Genomic DNA, 19,880 nt, shown 5'->3' with positions numbered 1-19,880 from the left:
CCAGCGCCATTGGCTCGCGCTCGGGGCGGGGTCTCTCGCGCATCCTCATTGGTGGACAGCGTGGGGCTCGCTCCGCCCCGAGACCGCCCTAGCGGTCGTTGCGCTAGCTGATTGGCCCTCGGCTCTGCCCATCTGAAGCTTGAGGCCCCAAAGGCGCGGGGGGAGGGAAGTGGGTGGAATAAGAAGGAAAGGGAGCGTGGGGGACGTGTGCTTGCTCAAAGAACTGCTAAGAATTTTGCAATCGGCCTCAGCAAGGAGGCTTGGGTAAAAGGAGGAGGAGCCAGAAGGCCTTGGGAACCCACCCAGGAGTTTCGGCCTCAAAAGCGACGTCTCGCCCTTACTTGGAGAGTTTGCATATTTATGAGGAACCACCGACATCTTTGGAGGACCCGGCAGTCTAGAGGGGCCAGAACGCCTCGTTCCTAGAGCGTTTCCGTTTCCGTTAGGATATTGGCGGTTGGTGAGCATCATGGCAACCGTGGTAAGTGCCGGCGTGCTGGGGACGGAGGAGCGAATCCGGACTCCCGGGGCTGGGGGAGGAGGATGCTGGGGGCCTGGACTCCCGGGGCTGGAGGCCCGGACTCCCGAGGCTGGGGTCGGAGGGGCTGGGGGCCCGGACTCCCGGGGCTGGGGGAGGAGGATGCTGGGGGCCCGGATTCCTGGATTCACGTGGATGTTTACTGTTTCGGTGGTCAGAACTGACCCCATCATGTTATAGCAGCTCCAACTTCCAGCCCCCTGGGTGCAGTCAGTGGCCAGTTCTGCAGTCCTTCGCCCTGAAGTCCATTGAGGGTTGTATGTCTTGGGCTCCAAGGCATCCAGGAGTCTCGGGTTATGACGGTGTGAATGGCGTCCGAGTACACGGGAGAAGCTCAGGCAGGACCTGTCCCGTGTGCTTGAGAGCGTGGAGTCGCTTAGGGAGTCTTGAGCCAAAAGAAGGAGTGTCGAGAACCTAGAGGGTGTCAGCGGAGAGGGAAAGGGCTGGGGCCCCCCACTCGTACTTCCAACACCTCATACGGGGCATGCCCAGTGTGGATGGATGCTCAGTGAATTATCACGTGACTCTTTGAATGAATGAACGTAAACTCTATTAAAGTGGGCCCAGGTTCACTGGGCCTGACTCCAAGTACTTGTTCAATAAACACCTGAATGGAGAAGGGATGCGACCTTAGCTCGGGGGTTGGACTGAGCTTCCAGATGCACAGGTTACCATGGTGACCCCAGTCAAGATGGGGGAAGGATGGGGGTGAGAGTTACTGGTGCCTGGGGGGAGGGGGGTGAAATTTGAGTCTTGCTGTTACCATGGCAAGGGGGTGAATAGGGAAGCAGAAGAGGGAAGGGCAGCGGCCGTACTCCTGAGACTCAGGTCCCATGGGTGTGGATGAAGTATTGGAGGGACGAGGGGCTGGCGGGTGCTAGTTTTAAAATGACCCGTTTCCATGGGGTTAGCGGGCAGCAGGGGGTCAGAGAGGCTTGTGGTGAAGGAAAGGCCTTGTAGGAGCTGGGTTTGTTTCTGCTGAAATTGCTAAGGGTTGAGATTCTGGGATCCGTGTCCGTTTTTTGCCTCCAATGGGGTCAGATAGGCTGCGCAGGCATCCGTTGGTATGTTCTCAGTCTTCTGATAGTGGTTTGGGGGCAGTGGCCAGTGGTCCTGGTTCCCAGCCTCCTCTGAGAGAGTAAGTGGGAGGGGCCACAGACAGCAGGGACAGAGCCTTCTCACCATGTGGACCTCGGGAAGTCTAAACTCTAGGTTCCAGAGCAGAGAGCTGGTTCCCTTGGGTTGGAGGGTTGGGGCAGGTGGCCGAGGAGCTGGGTCAGCATGCTGGCTTCTTAGGCTTCCCTTTCCTGATCAGAAATTATGACATATTCCAAAGCGTCAAAAAATAATAGGCACCCAAGGACCCACCACCCAGATTTTTTAAAACAGCTTTCTTGAGATGTAATTTACATGCCATACAATTTACTCATTTAAAATAAGTAGTTTAGTACATTCACAGAGTTAAGCATTCTCTCAGTCAACTTTAGAACATCTTCATAACCTCAAAAAAAAAAAAAACCTCTTCTCAGCTATCACCCTTCAATCCTGTCAGACCACCAGCCCTAGGCAGCCACTAGTCTGCTTCCTGTCTTTATGGATTTCCCTGTTCTGGACATTTCATATGAATGGAATCAGACAATATGTGGTCTTTGTGTCTGGCTTCTTTCACTCAGCATAATGTTTTCAAGGTTCATCCAAGTTGTAGCGTGGATCAGAACTTTGTTCCTTTGAATGGCTGAATAATATTCCACTGGGTGGATAACCCACCTGTTTTCATCTGTTCATCTGTTGATGGACGTTCAGGTTGTCCCCACCTTTTGGTTATGAATAATGCACATTCATCTCCGTGGTATGTGTGCATCTCCCTCCCCCACATGGGGAGGGATGGTGGCTGGCTTCTCGCTCTGGTGAGCCAGGGACACAGGAGGCCTCAGTACCTGCTTTCTGAATGAGCTCAGCACTTCGGTACATCATTCAAACCCCAAACGCTGAGCCCGAGGTGAACAAATGAGGGGCGGGCTTTGCCCTCGTGGGACACACGTCCGTGGAGTCAAGAACATTGATCTACGAGTCTCCCTCATGAGAGAGAGATTACACAGGGGCACCGGACTCCCAAGGGAGGCCCTTCCTCCTGTCTAGACATCTAGAGACCCTAGAACTAGCCTGGCAGAGGTCAGGGAGGGCCTTCCGTAGTGAGCAGAGCTTGATCTAATTCAATGAGGGGGTCAGGAGAGGCTGGACTCGGACCTGCACATGCAAAGGCCTAGTGACAGCTGGGGTGGGGTGGTGCAGGGGGGGTTGGGAAATCAGGCCAGATCGTGCCCGCTTGATGCCCGCTTGATGCCCGCTCTGTGCTGGTGCCTGTCCTTACAGTTATGGGGGATGGTGAGGGCTGCTTCTTCACCAGATAATTCCTGGACATCAAATATGTGCTAGGCTGTGGGGACAGAGCTCCGAATGAGACAGACACAATCCTCGTCTTCCTGGGACTCAGACTGTAGTGAGGTCAACCAGCCAGCATTAGTCGGTGACAGCGGAGAAGGGCGGGAGTCACTGGCATTGGGGTCGCTCGCCTACCTGCGGCGAGGGGAGTGGGAAGGATTTTCTCATGGGATGGGGCAGGCAGGACAGAGGAGTTGCTGAAAACTGGGACTACAAGTTTTCTTCTGACGCGTCTTCCTCCACCCACAGACGGCCACAACCAAGGTCCCAGAGATCCGTGATGTGACGAGGATCGAGCGTATCGGTGAGTGAGCGAGGAACGAGACCCAGACCCTGCCCACCCCGAGCGCCCCTGAAGAGCCAACCTGCCTGGGAGGCAGCCTGTGCACCACCTCCCTGTCTGATGGGGGATCCTGAGTCCCAGAGAGGGGTCAGATGGCACATGGGGGGCCATGCTGGGTCACAGTCCCAGGCTGGGCCACTGGGGGCTCGGCTGCCCTGTGGGGCTTCTGGGTATACCGACACCCTGCTCAGAAGCCATGGAAGTGGGTATTTGCTGAGTGCTTACTGAGTTTAACTCTGAACCATATCGTGACTGTCACCCCCTTCTTAGCTGAGGTAACTTAAACTCAGGGCAGTCGTCACCGGTCCCCGTTCACACAGCGAATGAGCCATGGATCCAGCAGCAGGAAGTTGGGGTGTAGCGGGGCCATCAGGGTGCAGCCTTCACAAAGAGCTTTCGTTGTAGATTCTTTCAGCGCCTCCAAGGGAGGCGGTGCAGGCTTACCTCACTTAACTGTGCTCTGCAGATTTTGCGCTTTTTACAAATTGAAGGTAAGACCCTCCAAGGCAAAAAGACTGAGTCGCCGAAGGTTCGATGATGGTTAGTGTTTTTTAGCAGTATTTTTTAGTTAAGCTACAAAATGCACACACTTAGTATACTGCAACTTGCTGCAGATGTAACTTTCATGTCCCCGGGGAATCAAAACCGGTGTGACTCTCTTTATCGCTATGGTCCAGAACCAAACACGCAGGATCCCCGAGGTCCATCTGCAAAGGCTCGCGACTGCATGTGTGGGTTCCAGGAGCATAGTGCCAGGTGCCACCCCTGAGCCAAACGGTGAGGGGCCAGTCGCCTTCTGCGCCTCAGTTTCCTTATCTGCGAAATGGAGGTAGAATCGTGCGAAAGCGAAGGACCCAGAGAACGCTAGCGGCACCCAGACCCTGCCCTTGGGGTGCTCACAGTCTAGTGCAGGGGTCAGCGATCTTTTCTTAAAGAGCCAGATGGTAAATAAACCTTTTCTCTGGAAGATGTTCCGTTGTGCCGGAAAGCTTACACGGACAGCGGGCGCACGTGGGCCCGTGAGCGTGCCTGTGTTCCAGTCACGTTTTATTTACAAAGGCAGGTGGCTGGCCCACAGCCGTGGTCCAGTGCCAGGCACTGAAATCCCGAGTCTTCACCTCTCGACTGGCTGTGTGATCTTGGCCAAGTCGCCTGACTTCTCTGAGCTCCCTCCCTCCGTGAAGGCCCGGGGTGGTCTCTGAACCCCGGAAGCCCTCCCAGGTGATAGGAGCTGGGACCGTTGCTTCTCAGGGTTACACGGAGTGAAATTAGAACCTGGGAGGCCACTTAGGCCATAAACACAAAGTAACCGTGATGTCCTAGTCAGCTCCTGATCCGAGCACGCGGTCAACCAGCTTCAGCGGTTTCGGTCCCGCCACGATGTCTCCCAAGAGCCGCTCGTGCTTACTGAGCACCTACCCTGTCCCGCCGTCCTCCCGGTGAGGGGGCATTCGGGCCCCCCATCTGGCCGAGGAGGAGACCAGGGCCTGGTGGGGAAGCGCCCCGAGCTGGCCCTCCATCGTGTCTTCTGCTTCTTCCCCCACAGGCGCTCACTCCCACATCCGGGGCCTGGGGCTGGACGATGCTTTGGAGCCACGGCAGGTAGGGCCGAGCAGGCGGATGGGAGCCCTGCTCCACGGTGGGGAGAACCCAGGGCCCCGGGAGGCTGGGGGCTGTTAGGCACTTCCAGACCTTTGGCCACACATTTATAAAATTCAGTCACACGTGGAGTTTTATCAGTCTCTACAAATTGGGGTGGAAAAGGCTTTTTCTGGCTTTTCCCCTGATGTGTCAGCCAACACCGCTTTCATGTCACGAGGCGGGCGGGGGCAGAACTGCACCCGGAGGTCACCTGGTGCACTGTCACCTCCCGCCCCGCAGGCCTCCCAGGGCATGGTGGGGCAGCTGGCGGCCCGGCGGGCGGCGGGCGTGGTCCTGGAGATGATCCGCGAAGGGAAGATCGCTGGGCGGGCGGTCCTCATCGCCGGCCAGCCGGGCACCGGGAAGACAGCCATTGCCATGGGTAAGAGACCTCTGGGCCGGAGCTCCTCTGGACGCTGCCAGTTAGTCTGTCCCGTGTGAGTCAGGGTCAGGCACGTCTCACAGATAGCCCAGGGTGGCGGCGGCTGAAGCCCTCTGGGCTCATTCTCACGTAGAAGAATCTGATCGTAGGCCCTTTAGGGCAGGGTTGCCGAAGCTCCAGCCTTCCCCCCCAAACCCCACGTGGCAGGAAGAAGGACGAAGTTCAAGGAGGCCTTGCCCCCCGGAGGTGCCTCCCTCTGAGCACTCGCCTCGGGCGTCCCACACGCTTTGGCTGCCATTTTATTGACTGGAACTTAATCGTATGGTCACACTGCTGTGAGAGACGTGAAAACGTGTTTTTGATATTTTAATTCGGACCATTTCTGCCTTCGTGAAATGGGGCTCTGGAACTGAGGAAGGAGATAGACATTGAGAAGACAACCAACAGTGATGTCTTTGCGATTCACTAGCCACTGAAGATCAGTTTTTTCCTTTGTTTTGCAAGGACCTTGTCAGTTACAATCACTTTTTTTTTTTTTTTTTACACACCTACAGCACCTGGACTTCCTAGGTGGTCTCCCATCCAAGTACTAACCAGGCCCAACCCTGCTTAGCTTCCGAGATCAGACGGGATCGGGCTCATTCAGGGTGGCATGGCCGTAGACCATTTAAGATCTTTTTACTCACAACTGTGCCTCATCCTCCTCATCGAACTCTCATCCATCTCTCCCTCGCTGGAGCTTTCCTCTCTTCTCACTCACTCCCACCTTCGAGCTCAGGCTGAGGGGCCGGGCGGCAAAAATCCAGGCAACAACCGGGTGTCAGTTAAGATCAAGCAGTGCTCCTTCGGGAGTACCAGGCCCTGGACCAGCCACGGGACATGTGGATGAGTGACGCTGAAGGCCTGGCTTTAAGGAGCTTCCTGTCTGGGGGAGGGGCCTATGGACACAGTCCCTTCCAGGGCGATGTGTGCTCCTGGCCCTACTGGGTGGGGAGGAGGTGGTGGCAGTTGTCAGGACAGGCTTCCCAAATAGGTTGCTATCTGAGCTCAGACTTGCAGGGTGTCTGGGAACCCCGCAGACAGCATGAAGCAGGATATCCAGGGGCAAAGCATGGCACACATCTGCAAAGGGGACCAGGAAGAGCCCCCCCACCCCCGCACTGGTCAGGAGGCTTCCGTGACCTTCTGTTCGTGAGGTGTGGCTCAGAGCTGAGCAGAGCCTTCGGGAAAGGGGCCCGGGAGAGGAGCTGAGGGCTGGAGTCATTGCGGGGACAACCCTACCGTCCACCAGCCGGCCCCAGGCCTCAGCCATAGAGAAGCCTTCCCTGTGCTGGCCATGTGACGAGGTCACAGTTGAGCACCCCATCATGCCTGCCTGCCCTCATGAGCACTCCCATGTAGGGTGCTGTCCCAGGCAGCACTTGCTCTGTTATTGTCCCCGTCACACAGGGAGGAACAGGTTGGGGAGCCGACGAGACTTTTTGAGTTCATGGCGGCAAGGGTGGAGCCAGGCTTTGGACTCAGGCAGCCTGGCTTCAGCCCCTTGGCCTCCACTCCTGCTCGGTACCCCAAGTCCCGAGGCTGAACAGCCCTTAGCAGTTTGGGGACAGGCTTAGCCCTGCCATAGGGTCATAAAGTTCACCCTCTGGACCTTGCGGGTGTCTAATCCGGCTTCCCGAAGAGACCCTCTGTCCTTGGCTTTCTCTGTGTCACCTTGTCTGCCCCACAGCACGAAGAGCTGGTTCGCCACAGAGTAGGCGAGGGGCCCCTGGTGCCAGGAGCCCCCGCCTACCCAGACCGCCTCCTCCCCAGGCATGGCGCAGGCCCTGGGCCCTGACACCCCGTTCACAGCCATCGCCGGCAGTGAGATCTTCTCCCTGGAGATGAGCAAGACAGAAGCGCTGACGCAGGCCTTCCGGCGGTCCATCGGCGTGCGCATCAAGTGAGCGCCGGGCCCGTGCGGGGGCGGCGCGCTCTGTGCCCGGGGACCCCGGGGAGCTGGCGAGTCCCGCGGGCCCAGGTGTCAGGCGCTGTGTTCAGGTCTGCTGTCTGGTAGGGAGGAGACCGAGATCATCGAAGGGGAGGTGGTGGAGATCCAGATCGACCGGCCCGCGACAGGGACGGTGAGTCGGCTCTAGGCCACCTCCAGGGCTGGAGGGTCGGGTGCCGGGGCTGCGCGGAGGTCAGACGCCCCCGCTTCCATCTGCACACGGGCGCTTCTGCGTCCCTACAGTAGCGGGTCATTTGAATGACAGCAGTTCGCCCGTTCGTGAGGGACGTTATGAGCAGTTCAAAGCAGGTGAATTCCTAGCGGCCAGGCTTCCACAGCTTAGTAGTGGAAGGCGTTTCCCGTCTACTGTGATGCATGTGCTTCTCTCCCTTTTTTTAAGACTCGTTTTTAACCTTTTTATTATAAAATAAATACGAAGAAAGATAGAAGAAGCATGTAGTCTAACAAGTCATTATCAAGCAGATACTCTCATAACCACCACCAAGATCAAAAACTAGGACTTCGCCACTCGCCCAGCCCCGAGTCCCTTCCCCGTTCCTCCGTCGACAGAAATGCCACCCTCGCCCGTTATCACGTCCCCGTGGTCATCGGTTTTGTTGCCCACACGTGCGTTCTTAGACACTATAGTTCATTCCGCCCGTTTGGAAAACTGCACGTCTTCTAAGCCTCTCTTCGTGGTCTGGTCTCCCCTTCATCCTTTCATCTTACAGTTTATCTGTCGGTCTCTCTTTATTTCTTAATTGAGGTACAATCACATAACATGGAATTAACCACCGACCATTTGGAAGTCCCTCTCCCTTTCTGCCTGCCCCCAGCCCCTGGCCACCAGGAATCCGCTTTCTGTCTCTACGGATTTGCCTCTTCTGGGCATTTCATATAAATGGGACCCTACAGTGTGTGACCTTTCGCGTCTGGCTTCTTCCACCTGGCATGGTGGCTTTGAGGTTCATCCATGTTTGTAGTTCTCTCTTAAATATTAAGTTACAGCTGCCAGTAAAATGCTAAATCAAACTAACATGCTTCAAGCCCGCTGACCTAACACGTAGTCACCTTCTATTTCTATGTCTCGTCGTGTGGACATTGTCCTGTTTTTTTCACGTTTCTCATTTTCAACGGAAATAGACTTTAAGTGTGTAACAACCTCACCTCGCACTTTTAACACCAGTGAACTGCCTCCTAATTTGTCCCATCTATAGGCAATTAAATTTGGAATTTTAAAAACTAAGGAAAAATTTAAATAAAGAGAAAGCTATTCCTCAGCTAGTTCTTTAAGTTGGATCTCGATCACAGAAGAAATCCATGAATACAATTTCACTTTAAAAATAAAAAACCAAGACCCCGTTAAACTCCCTCCCCATCCCATTCCTTTTGTCCTGGCACCCGTGCCCACAAAAGGGGCAGCTCACTGGGGATGCAGTTCAGAGAAGCGAGGTCGTGGGATATGCCGGGCCGTGCCTGCAAAGTGTTCACTGCTCGTCTGGTGGGGAGGGGGCGTGGCGTTCCCGTCTTAGCTGTGTTTAGCTCTGTTTTCTGGGTTCGTGATTGACAAAAAACACCTTTCATTTGGGTATAAAAACAATGTTATGGTGTGACCCCCTCGGCCTGTCCATGGGACCTCAGGCCTGTGTCGTTTTTATAGATTATCTTTTAGGGTTTTGTTCATTTACTGGGTTTTTCATAATAGCTTTATTGAGGTGCAACTGACATACAGTGAGCTGCTCACGTCAAAACTGTACGGGATAAGTTTTGACATACGCGTGCACCCATGAACTCATGGCCATGACCGTGGCAGTGAATACACCCATCACCCCCCAGAGCTTCCCTGTGTCCTGCTCCTTTTGAAGCTGTGTTGGGGAGACATCGGGGCCCTTTCTGAGGCCTTGCCTGGCGTGTCACCCGTCTCAGGGCTCCAAGGTGGGCAAGCTGACCCTCAAGACCACGGAGATGGAGACCATATACGACCTCGGCACCAAGATGATCGAGTCGCTGACCAAGGACAAGGTCCAGGCCGGGTGAGCAGTTGGGCCACCCATAGTGTCCGGGGCAGGGGCACTCGGGCGCCTTCCTCTCTTCACTCCCGCCCCCTCCCCCTGCAGGGACGTGATCACCATCGACAAGGCCACGGGCAAGATCTCCAAGCTGGGGCGCTCCTTCACGCGCGCTCGCGACTACGACGCCATGGGCTCCCAGGTGGGCCGGGGCTCTGGGACCCCCTCGTTCCCAGGCTCCAGGTTTGCCGCTGCGTCTCCCCGTGGCCCACAGGGTCTGGGTCCTCCTGCTACCTAACCCCGTGTCGCTGATACTTCTGGTTCTTCCCTGCACCCTCCAGGACAGTGGGGGCCCCTCAGTTTGGCACTGTGCTCGTGGTTTCTGAGCTCTCCCGGGGACCCTCATGTTCTTCAGTGCTCTCGAGTGCCTAGCCTCGACTACCTTCTGGCCCCCGCGTCTCGGGGTAACCCCATCTGGATTCCCAGCCCCTTTCCAGGGAGCCCCAGTCTCCCCCAGACAGAGCCCCCGGGGGTCACCCTCCATGCCTTTCTCCGCCCTCATTTCCACCCCTGTCCCCGCGCCCGCCCTGCAGACCAAGTTCGTGCAGTGCCCGGACGGGGAGCTCCAGAAGCGCAAGGAGGTGGTGCACACCGTGTCCCTGCACGAGATCGACGTCATCAACTCCCGCACCCAGGGCTTCCTGGCCCTCTTCTCCGGTGAGGCCCAGCCCCCCACTCGCCCACGCCACCCTGCATCCTCCCGGCCGCCCCCGACTGCGGCCCTGCCCTCCCCTCAGCCCTGCTGGCTGTCTTCTGTGTGCGGTTCACCCCTCCCCCATGCTGCTGAGTCCCTGTCTCAGGGGGCCTGAGGGGGCCCGGCCCCGCGCTCCCTCCTGGCCGGGGCGTCTCAGCCTCCGCGGCTCTCTGGTCTCTGCTCCTCCAATCTTGGTCTTTCCTCCCTCTGGCCCTGGTGTCCCATCGCTCTCTGCCTTTGGCCACCCACTGGCCCTGCATCCCTGTCTCCTCCCTGACCTCCGCCCCCCGCCATGCCACCCCGCCTCCCACAGGGGACACAGGGGAGATCAAGTCAGAAGTTCGAGAGCAGATCAACGCCAAGGTGGCCGAGTGGCGTGAGGAGGGCAAGGCGGAGATCATCCCCGGGGTGAGCGCCAGGCGTGGCCGGGCAGGCGGGCCAAGCAGGCGGGCCGCGGTGGGGAACATAGGGGGCGGCGGTGTCGAGTCAGGCACACGCCCGGCCGTTCCCAGGTGCTGTTCATCGACGAGCGGGCAGGCGGGCCGGGCAGGCGGGCCGTGGTGGGGGACGTGGCGGGGGGCGGTGTCGAGCCAGGTGCACACCCGGCCGTTCCCAGGTGCTGTTCATCGACGAAGTCCACATGCTGGACATCGAGAGCTTCTCCTTCCTGAATCGGGCCCTGGAGAGCGACATGGCACCCGTCCTCATCATGGCCACCAACCGCGGCATCACCCGGTGAGCAGCTGCTGGCCGCCTAAAGGCCTCTGGGGAAAACGGGGTGCTCTGGGCGGTGGGTATCGCCACAGGGTAAACAGGGTACATTTGCCAAGCACTTCATTAGGGAGCTGTGGGCTTAGGAGGCCCCCACAGTGCCGTGGCCCAGGCGAGGGGCATACTTTGACCTTGAACAAGGTAGGCGGGTGGGCAGGGCGGGTGGGCAGCTCTGCTCCGCAGGGAGGCCCAGGGGCCATGTTCTTTCTGTCTGGTTTCTATATCCTTTAAGTCTACCGTTTCCCAAACTGCGTGCTGAGGTACCCCAGGGTGCTGCGTAAAATACAAAAATTCTGTGGGGTAGTTTAAGTTTTTGAGGGACACACGGTGACATGCATTGGACGTCGTGCAAACCACTATAGTTAAGTCACTCACACCTAATTAACTTAGTAAACAGAACATACCTTTTGGCCTAAGGATGTGGTGGGAACCTTCCAGAGACACGTAGGGCACCTGGCTCCGATAAAGCTTGAGAACCTCTGCCCTAGGGCGGGCAGCGCTCCGTGCCCACTGTCCCAGCGAGCTCTCCCCCGACCTCGGCTGCATTTCAGCCCGGAGGAGGGGAGGGGGTCGTCAGTCTCCCGGGTCCTGGCGCCGCACACAGCATTTCCACTGGGGCGCACTGCCCAGCGCAACTTGGGTGTGTGGCTTTGCCTGGTGGCACAGGAGGCTCGAAAACGTCATCTCCAGTGCTGCAGCCGTGTGCCAGCTGAAACTGGCCAGTGGGGCTGGTTATCACCACAGGGAAGCAAGGGGCATGGCCACCAGGGACAACGGCAGGCTTTCCTGGCTCTATGCTGGCACTTTTCCCAGATGAGCTGCTCGGGCCCTCTGAAGCAGCTCACGCAGTCGATATTGTCCCAGCCCCATTTAACAGATGAGGACACCAAGGCCCACGGACCTGCCCAGGGTCGAATGTAGCATTTGCTCTCCAGAGGGCTGAGGACGGTGTTTGCAGCTCAGGGCGTGGGAAACTGCACAGGGCGTCTCCCGTCAGGCAGCAAATCTAGTCACTCATTTGCAGATTCCAGTTTGTGAATCTATTTCTTCGCTGAAATTTATCTGTAACCCCCAAATTGGTATTCACAGCACTTTTGCGGTCATTTGCAGACATGTACAGAGTGGCAAAAAAGTTTGGGTCGCTGGACACAGGCACTCCAAACTAAGGTCAAACAAGGCGACGCTCTGCCTTCTGGTCTGAATCAGCATGCTGTAAATTAGTGTCTTATTTACTGCCACGTCTGTCACATTCTATGCTTTTGTTGGTGATTTTGCTGTTTAAAACGGCCCCTAGCTGTCCTGTGCCCTTCAGTGCAAGGAGGCTGGAATGTGGCTTACAGAGAAAATGTATGTGTTAGATCAGGGGTCCCTAACCCTGGGCCGCACAGCAGGAGGTGAGTGGTAGGCAGGCAAGTGAAGCTCCATCTGTATCTGCAGCCGCTCCCCAGCGCCAGCATCACCGCCTCAGCTGCACCTCAGATCACCAGGCATTAGATTCTCATAGGAGCACCAGTCCCTGGTGCCACAAAGGTTGGGGACCGCTGTGTTAGATGGGCTTCGTTCAGACACAAATTATAGTGTTGTTGGCCATGAATTCAACGTGAATGAGTCATTAATATGTGTAAAATAAGGTGTTTCTAAACAAACACATAAAACCAGGCTATATTCTGGTTGGTTGACAAAAATATTGTGACTAAGGCTCACAAGAACTGAACCGTGTGTGTTCCGTGGTTCAGTGGTTCAACGTTTGTTAATGGAGCATTCGCCTGCATTTTGTAGAACATAACTCCCATCAATAGTGGGGGTCGCCTGTGTTTCCTAGCGCCGGCCACGTGCCAGGCCCTGTGCTGGACTGGGTGCTGCAGGGAACAGGACCGGCACGGTCCCTTCCTCTCTGGAGCTCTGTAAGGCAGGAGAGTGGGACCTTGACCCAGTAATCCCAGACAGCTGTCTAGCTCAGACCAGCCAGGCTCTACGGCGCATTGACGCGGGCGGGCGCTGACGCCGGCTGGGAGCCAAAGGCTGTGGTATCTGGTCCAGTGAGTGGGCCGCGCTGGAGGGGGCGGAGTAGACGGAACAGAGATTCTGGCAGCGTCGCCCTGACAGCTTCCCTTCCCCCGCTTCCCCAGCATCCGGGGCACCAGCTACCAGAGCCCCCACGGCATCCCCATCGACCTGCTGGACCGCCTGCTCATCGTCTCCACCTCTCCCTACAGCGAGAAGGACACGAAGCAGATCCTCCGCATCCGGTGCGGGCAGGGCCCGGCTGCGGGCCTGAGAAGTGGGCCTGCTGTCCACCCTGTTTGACAGATGGGTCACAGATCGGGGGTGGTGGGCGGCGATGACTGGCCCAAGGTCTCCAGCCTGCGAAGGGCAGTGCTGGGCATCCGCGCAGTGGCCTCTGAGCTGGGTGGGGCCCTTTTGAGGAAGGGAGCGGGGTACTGGTGACTGACGTGGGGGAAAGAGCCAGATCAGGGAGTCAGAGGCCCAGCCCGTGCCTCAATGGCCCTCTAGCTTGGTATTCTGTGAGTCTGAGGACCACCTGCTCCCCGGGAGGTCGCGTAGTGTCCAGGGGAAGGGCCAGGGGCTTGCTGCCGTCAGAAGCCCAGCCCCGGCTGAGGCCCCTGCTCCCCACCTGCCCACAGATGTGAGGAGGAAGACGTGGAGATGAGTGAAGACGCCTACACGGTGCTCACCCGCATCGGGCTGGAGACTTCACTGCGCTACGCCATCCAGCTCATCACGGCCGCCAGCCTGGTGTGCCGCAAACGCAAGGTCAGCCAGCTGACCGAGCCCGCTACTCAAGGGCCTCGAGTGGGTGGTCTCACTTAGTTCAAAACGTAGGTCTCAAAGGTGGGTACTTCGGTCTCGGGTTTGCGTGTGTCTCCTGGCCTGATACACGGTGGGAACTTAGTACATGTGTGTCGACTGCAAGTGGACGCCGTTAAGTTCATCTTCCAGATGAAGAAACGGGAATGGAGAGGTTGGGCCCACTGCCAGGAGGTGGCCGGGGCGGGATCTGAACCCAGGCAGTCTGGCCCCGAGTCCCCGCCCTGACCTGCCTCCCGGGGAAGGGCCCGACTGAGTTGTGGCCGTCCCCGTCAGGGCACGGAGGTGCAGGTAGACGACATCAAGAGGGTGTACTCGCTCTTTCTGGACGAGTCCCGCTCCACCCAGTACATGAAGGAGTACCAGGACGCCTTCCTCTTCAACGAGCTCAGTGAGTGTCCCCGCCCCCCGTGCAGAACCCAGCTCGAGTCGCTGAGTGTCACCCACCTGCACAGGCCCCAGGGTCACCTACAGGGAGAGGCGCGAGGGGGCGTGGCCTGGAGAGCTCAGGCCTCGGTCCCTAGGCCACAGCAACCACTTGGCCTCCTTTCTCCCCGCAGAAGGCGAAACCATGGACACCTCCTGAACTGACATCCCCATCACCCCGCCTCTCCTGTTTTCTACCAGAGTTCTGACACTGTGACTTTGTATAAAATAGTTCTGAAACTGGACCCATCGTATCTGTGTGCGTTTTGTGTGTGTGTGTACACACGCAAGCATGGGCACCCCGAGCCCAGAGAAAGGCAGCCCCGGGGTGCGGTTTGAGAAGCCTTTATTGAGGGGAGGAGAGGAGCGTCTGCTGGCTCCAGGAATCGGGGTGAGCGTGGATGGTCGGGGTAGGCAGTCCTTAGAGGTAGAGAAGGTCTGGGATGGAGGGGTGGTCACAGGTCAAGGATTGGGCTCTGGGACCTCCGCAGTCAGAGCTGCTGAGGCGGCAGGGCCCACAGCGACAGCTGAGGGCCACAGGGAAGGAGACCACTGGGTCCACACCAGGCGGGCAGCCAGGGAGGCGGATGGAGGCAAAGCTCAGCTCATGGTAGGTGCACACCGGCTGGGGTACAGGTGGCAGGGCAGCAGGCAGCACCCGTACCTGGAGGCCAGGGCAGGGGGTGGGAGTGGCATGGGCATCTGCCCAGGCGAGTCCTCCCGGAGCTTCCCACTGCCCCCCACCGATCCCAGACTCGGGTGTCTGGGGGACCCTCTGTGTGTTCCCTCCCACACGCCTAGCTCTGGCTCCAGTTCCTCAGCCCCTGCCCGGCGGGGCAGGACACCCTTCCATCCCCGCTGCCACCTCCTGTCTTCTGCGGGCCTGGCACTGAGGTTTCAGCACCTGTCCTCAGGACAGCAGGGCTGGTCCCCACGGCCTGAGCTGCTCACCATGCTGGGGCAGTAGCCGGCACAGATGCTGGTGGTGAAGGTGACGCAAACCGGGCAGGCCTCATTCTCAGCAGCCAGGGTGACATTGATGGGCCGGCACAGTGGCCTCAGTGGTCCCCGGGATGCCCGCACCCCACCTGTGCTCAGCAGCAGCCACAGCAGCAGCCCCTGGGACAAGGCCACTGCCTCAGGGGCAGCCTCAGACCTGCCCTTGGTTCTTGGCTTCCCGTCCCCATGCACACACACATTCAGGGACTCTGTTCCCCTTCCATGCTGGGCCAGCCCCTCCACTTTGATCTCCCATCCAGATACCCAGGGACCCCAGATACCCCAACACCTGATACCCACGCTCAGGTCCTGCCCCATCGCTCCCCTCCTGGCAGGGATCCAGCAGGCTGACCACACCCTTCTAGAAAGAGGCTGCCTTCACCAGGTCACAGGACTCCCGTGTGCCACCTGTGGCTCTGATAGAGTTGTGAGGTGCCCAGGGGCCCTACAGTCTTACCTGGAGCGTCTCCATCCTCAGTGCCTCCCTACTGTGTTTACCTGGTCTTATATTTGCAGGCTGTGGGGGCGGCAAGGCCACTGGGGGTGGTGGGATGGCGGGGTAACCTGGACACTAATCCCCCCGGGGGCGAGAGGCAGACAAGGTCAGGGAGGTGCAGGAGTGGCTCAGCGGAGCACCTCCTCCCCCCATTCCCTGAGTGGCTCTTGCACCAAGAAGTGGGAGACACCCAAGGTGACAGCTGACCTCACAGGCTTATCAGGTGCTAGAGAAGGTGAGTTGGGGGCACAGGAAATAGGGTATAAGAAGCCCTAGGCTGTGCCCCCTGGCTGTGTATCCTTGCCTTTGCCCATCGTGGGGGGAGCCAGGGAGAGGCTAGAGCTCGCCCTCACCCTCGAATGGCGATGCGCGCAGGCCTTAACCCTGTTCCACCTCTCATAGACTGGAAGCCAGAGTCCAACCTCTTAGGGCTCCGCTTCAATATCGGATTCTGTGCTAGGGATGAGTTCGTGTGCACCCAGGTGCGTCCCCCTCCACAGGGAGCCCCATTTCGCCAATACGCAGGCCCCCGGAAGCCAGGATGCCAGAGTGGAACCCAGCAAACGGCGTGGCGTAGGCTGTTTATCTGTCATTGCCTAAAATAAACTCCGCCCCTTCTGCCGCAGGGGACGTGTCCCCGCCGGCAGGCCCACGGCCCCGAAGTACATTTTCCCGGCCCGGTCCCGCCCCCACAAATGAGTGGGCGTGCCCCACGGCGACCCACCCCCCTGTGGGCGGGGTTCTGGAGCCCGGTCCCGCCCCGCTCGGGGGCGTGTCTGGGCGGGGCTGGCGGGGCCTCAGACCAGCGCGGGCTTCGAGCTGCCGTAGCTGGCGTTCTCGGAGCGGTAGGCTTGCGGCACGCTGTAGATGCCCGGCACGGGCTGCCAGTGGGGGCCGCCCCAGGGCAGCTCCAGCGGGCAGAAACGGTCAAGCCGGCGGAGCGGGTGCAGCGGGGGCCTGTAGGACTCCTGAGCCAGGGACAGCTGCCCGCGGTGCGGTACGGCTGGCGTTACGGGGTGGACTCGGGTCACGCGGAGCCCGGGGGCCTGGGGAGGCCTCTGGGCGCAGTGGCTCCAGGCCTTGGGCGTCTCCTTGAAGCTCCAGTAAGTCAGCAAGTCCTTGCGGGGGTACCCAGACAACTCCTTCCTGTTGAGAGGAGGCAGGATGGGGAGGGGGCAGCTGGATCCTTGGGACGAGGCTGAGGTTCAGACCTCCGGTTCTGAGGAGGGTACGGACCCAAACTTCTGCGTTTCGAGGTGAGGACACATTTGTAGGGGTCGGAGACCACTTACAAAGGCCGGGGCTGGGAACTCCTAGCCTGGATTCCTAGGTCCTCAAGGTATTTAAGGGCCTGGAGTTTGGCGTTTTCTCATCCTTGAGAAAGAGCATCTGGGGATGCCAAAGTGCGCCCCGCCCCGCCCCAGGCCCTGTCCCCAGATCCAGAACTCCCCCTTGGGCCCTCCACAGGTTTCACGTTCCTGAGAGTTAACACTAAGGACACCTGGACCCTAAAAGGTAGGGGCTTGGGCCTGAACCGGTACCTGCGCGTACCGGAGCTGAAAGCTGAGACTACTGAGGGGGAGCTGACATCGGGGTGCTGGGCGTTCCACCAGCCTATGCGGGGGTTGTGCGGGGGGCGGTGCCACGCAAGGACCCAGGCTCACTTCGAGTAAGCTCGGAAGTCCCGGGCCGAGGTGGTCAGATAGAGCTGATGGCGGTCCAGGACGCCCTTGTCAGATACTGTGAAAAGTCTCCCGGCCAGCTCAGGGTTCCTCGTCCAGGGAATTAGAGCCTGAGGAGGATCAGGCAGGAGGGTTTCATATCCCGTTTGAAGCCTTGGGTCCCAGACTGAGAATTCCTCTTTCTTCGGCCTCAACAGCTGCTCCGGACCAGGCCCCCCACCTCCGCCCCCAGAATCAGAATCCCTCCTGACCAGCAGCATGCCAGTGCACGCTCCCCAAAACAGAAAGAACCCTTCTAGGATTACTCCAAAACCCAAACACCTTCTGCCTGTCGTCTAACAAAACCGAGCCCCTAGACTCAAGCCTTCCTCGTCCCGCGCGTGGAATTCAGCTGCACCTGGGGCTTCATCCTATCCCCCCCCACCCCGCCCCAAATAGCCTAGCCCCGTCTCCCGCTCAGGCCGATCCCAGAATATACAGTCCGCTGCCTGGCTCCGCCCCAGCCCCAGGACCCGCCCCTCCAGAACCCACCCGGGCATTTACTAGTTGGGCCCCTAACCTCGAAGCTGGGATTTCGGGGATTCAGTCACTTCTCCTTTCTGGCCCCGCCTCAATACGTCCAAGCTCCTCCCCCAGTCTCTATACTCTCCGGATTCCGCCGGACCTTTTAGCCACGCCCCGACTACAAGTTCCTTCTGGCCCAGCCCCAGTGTCTCCAAGTCTGGTCCCTCGCGTTAGAGGCCCTCGGGTCCCGCCCCAGGCACTGCAAGCTCCGTCCCACCGCGCCCGCGCGGTCTTCTCCGCTACCTGGGAAGGGCCCCCGCGGTGGTGGTCTGCAAGTTCCAGGGGCTGGGGCCCGATGCAGAAGGTGGCGCTCTGGTCCAGGCCCGGCCAGATGCAGAAGGCGGCGCTCTGGTCCAGGTCGGGCCAGCCCGTGTACTGCGCCCTGGTCTCACTGCACTGGTGTTTTGCGATCGGAGGGAGGCACCAGCCGCGGTGTCTGAGCTGCGAGAATGCCGCGCGGGGACCCCAGGTGAGGGCGCACGGGACCCCAGTGTGGTCCCCGGCCCTGTCCCCCGCGGACCTCGGCATCCCTGAACCTTACCTTTTCCCCTAAATCCTTGATCCCTAAAATCCGCGTGGGGTCTGCAGGCTCTGGGGCCCGGGGCTGCGCGTAGGGCCCGCCGTGGGTTTTGGGCACATGAGCCGAGCCGGAGGTTGTCTCCCATGTATTGATGACCTCGTCGAAAGCCCAGATGTGCAAGTCCTGCTTTGCGGACGGGGGCAGGGGCTCCGCTAGCGTGGACTGGGCAGAAGGCGTGGGCCGTCAGCTTAAAAGACGCAGGTTCCGGTCCAACATTCCCGATCTCTCTCAGCCGGTTCCCAGCCCTTTCCTCCCTCCGGTCTCAGGCGTCCAGGTTCCCTGGCCCCTCCTCTGTCAGATGCGGGACTCCGGGGGACCTTCCTCCTTCTGTCAGGAGCCCAAGCCCCCGACCCCCTTTTCTTTCAGCAGGTGTCTAGATCCCCAGGTCCCTCCTTCAGACACAGGAGTCGCGGCTTCCAGGCTCCTCTGGGCGGGAGCCTAGGGTCCTCTCACCTGCACAGTGGGCGGGGGAAAGGGCGCGGATGGGATAATGTGGTGGGCGACACCACTGCTCGTGAGATGCCAGATGTGCGAGGATCCAGGCACTTCAGTCCCGGAGATCGGGGGCCAGGGAGCGCCACAGCGCAGAGCGAGGGTCCGACCCGCCATGGTCCCATCCACGCCCCGTGGCCAAGGAGCAGCAGGCTTGTTGTTGCTGTTGCCCCAGGTGACAGAACCCGCCCACGCTGAACCCAGCCAATGGAGGGCCTGCGGCTGTGAAGATGGATAGAGAAACAGACCGAGGCACACAGGGACAGGGACTTTGATATAGGTGGACCAAAACCTCAGGAGGGGCACAGAAACTCAGAGAAGTGTGTGTCTGTGGCGGGGTAAGGACGCACAGACAGGAGGGCAGAAATGGGGGAGGGGAAATAGAAGTTCAGTTTTAGAGTTTTAGAGAAAGAGAGACCCACAGAGAGGGCCGGGGGAGGGGGGAAGGGGGACAGAAACCTGGGCAGTTAGAGATCCAGGAAGGGAGGGACAGAGACCTTCGGGGAAGGAGGATAGAGCCCACCCAGCACATCTGGGATCCGTAAGAAACACCCTCATTCCTACAGGGGCCCAGCCCTGTCACCACCTGCTGCTCCCTCTGCCAGGCCTGCCCACTTCTGGGGCAAGTTTCCAGACTTCCCCAGTCACTCCCTTTCTCCCTGTGTAAGCCGAAGGAGTCAGCGTCAGTGTGGGCTCTGTCTGTCTTGCTGCCTTTGATTTGGTTGAAAATTTCCGCCTGGGTATGGAGACCCACAGGGAAATACTTAAGACAAAACGGTGGGTGGGGAGGGGATGTGGAAAGCGCTTTGATGAGTGAGAAAGAAAGACATAGAAGAATGGGAGAGAGACAGTGACAGAAACAGAGAAAGAGAGCTGCTGACCCAGAGACGAGAGATGGCAGCTGGAGAGACAGGGAAGCAGCAAAAAAGACAGTGGGAAGCA

At 58.9% G+C, this 19,880-nt stretch overlaps 2 protein-coding genes and 1 non-coding gene across 4 annotated transcripts; 1 reads left to right on the top strand and 2 right to left on the bottom strand.

Annotated features, from left to right (window-relative positions):
* The first annotated feature begins 168 nt into the window (after positions 1 to 168).
* Positions 169 to 14,370, top strand: RUVBL2 (RuvB like AAA ATPase 2). Of its 2 annotated transcripts, none has more exons than XM_015592490.2 (15): positions 169 to 481; positions 3,230 to 3,284; positions 4,870 to 4,925; positions 5,205 to 5,346; positions 7,159 to 7,288; positions 7,403 to 7,469; positions 9,263 to 9,369; positions 9,454 to 9,547; positions 9,939 to 10,062; positions 10,413 to 10,507; positions 10,716 to 10,834; positions 13,000 to 13,119; positions 13,516 to 13,645; positions 13,976 to 14,090; positions 14,263 to 14,370. In XM_015592490.2, the coding sequence occupies exons 1-15, from the start codon at positions 470 to 472 to the stop codon at positions 14,283 to 14,285; spliced, it is 1,389 nt and encodes a 462-aa protein (XP_015447976.1). In that variant the 5' UTR covers positions 169 to 469; the 3' UTR covers positions 14,286 to 14,370. The 2 variants fall into 2 exon arrangements, with proteins under 2 accessions (XP_015447976.1, XP_006905108.1); XM_006905046.3 differs by having other exon boundaries at positions 170 to 481; positions 14,260 to 14,370.
* LOC112482057 lies at positions 5,892 to 6,010 on the bottom strand. Its single transcript, XR_003047179.1, has one exon. It is a non-coding gene; the product is annotated as a 5S ribosomal RNA (ribosomal RNA).
* A 105-nt stretch (positions 14,371 to 14,475) lies between the features above and the next one.
* LOC102884710 (lutropin subunit beta) lies at positions 14,476 to 16,737 on the bottom strand. The gene is made up of 2 exons (XM_025048488.1): positions 15,077 to 16,737; positions 14,476 to 14,789 (listed from the first exon to the last, which is right to left on the bottom strand). The coding sequence occupies exons 1-2, from the start codon at positions 15,440 to 15,442 to the stop codon at positions 14,547 to 14,549; spliced, it is 609 nt and encodes a 202-aa protein (XP_024904256.1). The 5' UTR covers positions 15,443 to 16,737; the 3' UTR covers positions 14,476 to 14,546.
* Positions 16,738 to 19,880: the final 3,143 nt, after the last annotated feature.

Source organism: Pteropus alecto, unplaced genomic scaffold (assembly GCF_000325575.1).
Source record: "Pteropus alecto unplaced genomic scaffold, ASM32557v1 scaffold41, whole genome shotgun sequence".
NCBI classification, from domain to species: Eukaryota; Metazoa; Chordata; class Mammalia; order Chiroptera; family Pteropodidae; genus Pteropus; species Pteropus alecto.
This window is presented reverse-complemented; position numbering and strand designations above follow the sequence as displayed.

Coding starts and splice junctions, on each gene's coding strand:
- RUVBL2 (XM_006905046.3), top strand. Junction 5,347..7,158: donor GAAGACAGCCATTGCCATGG/GTAAGAGACCTC, acceptor CCTCCTCCCCAG/GCATGGCGCAGGCCCTGGGC. Junction 10,063..10,412: donor CTTCCTGGCCCTCTTCTCCG/GTGAGGCCCAGC, acceptor CGCCTCCCACAG/GGGACACAGGGGAGATCAAG.
- LOC102884710 (XM_025048488.1), bottom strand. CDS start 15,442: ATGGGGCAGGACCTGAGCGTGGGTATCAGGTGTTGGGGTATCTGGGGT. Junction 14,790..15,076: donor CCGGCTACTGCCCCAGCATG/GTGAGCAGCTCA, acceptor CCTGGCCTCCAG/GTACGGGTGCTGCCTGCTGC.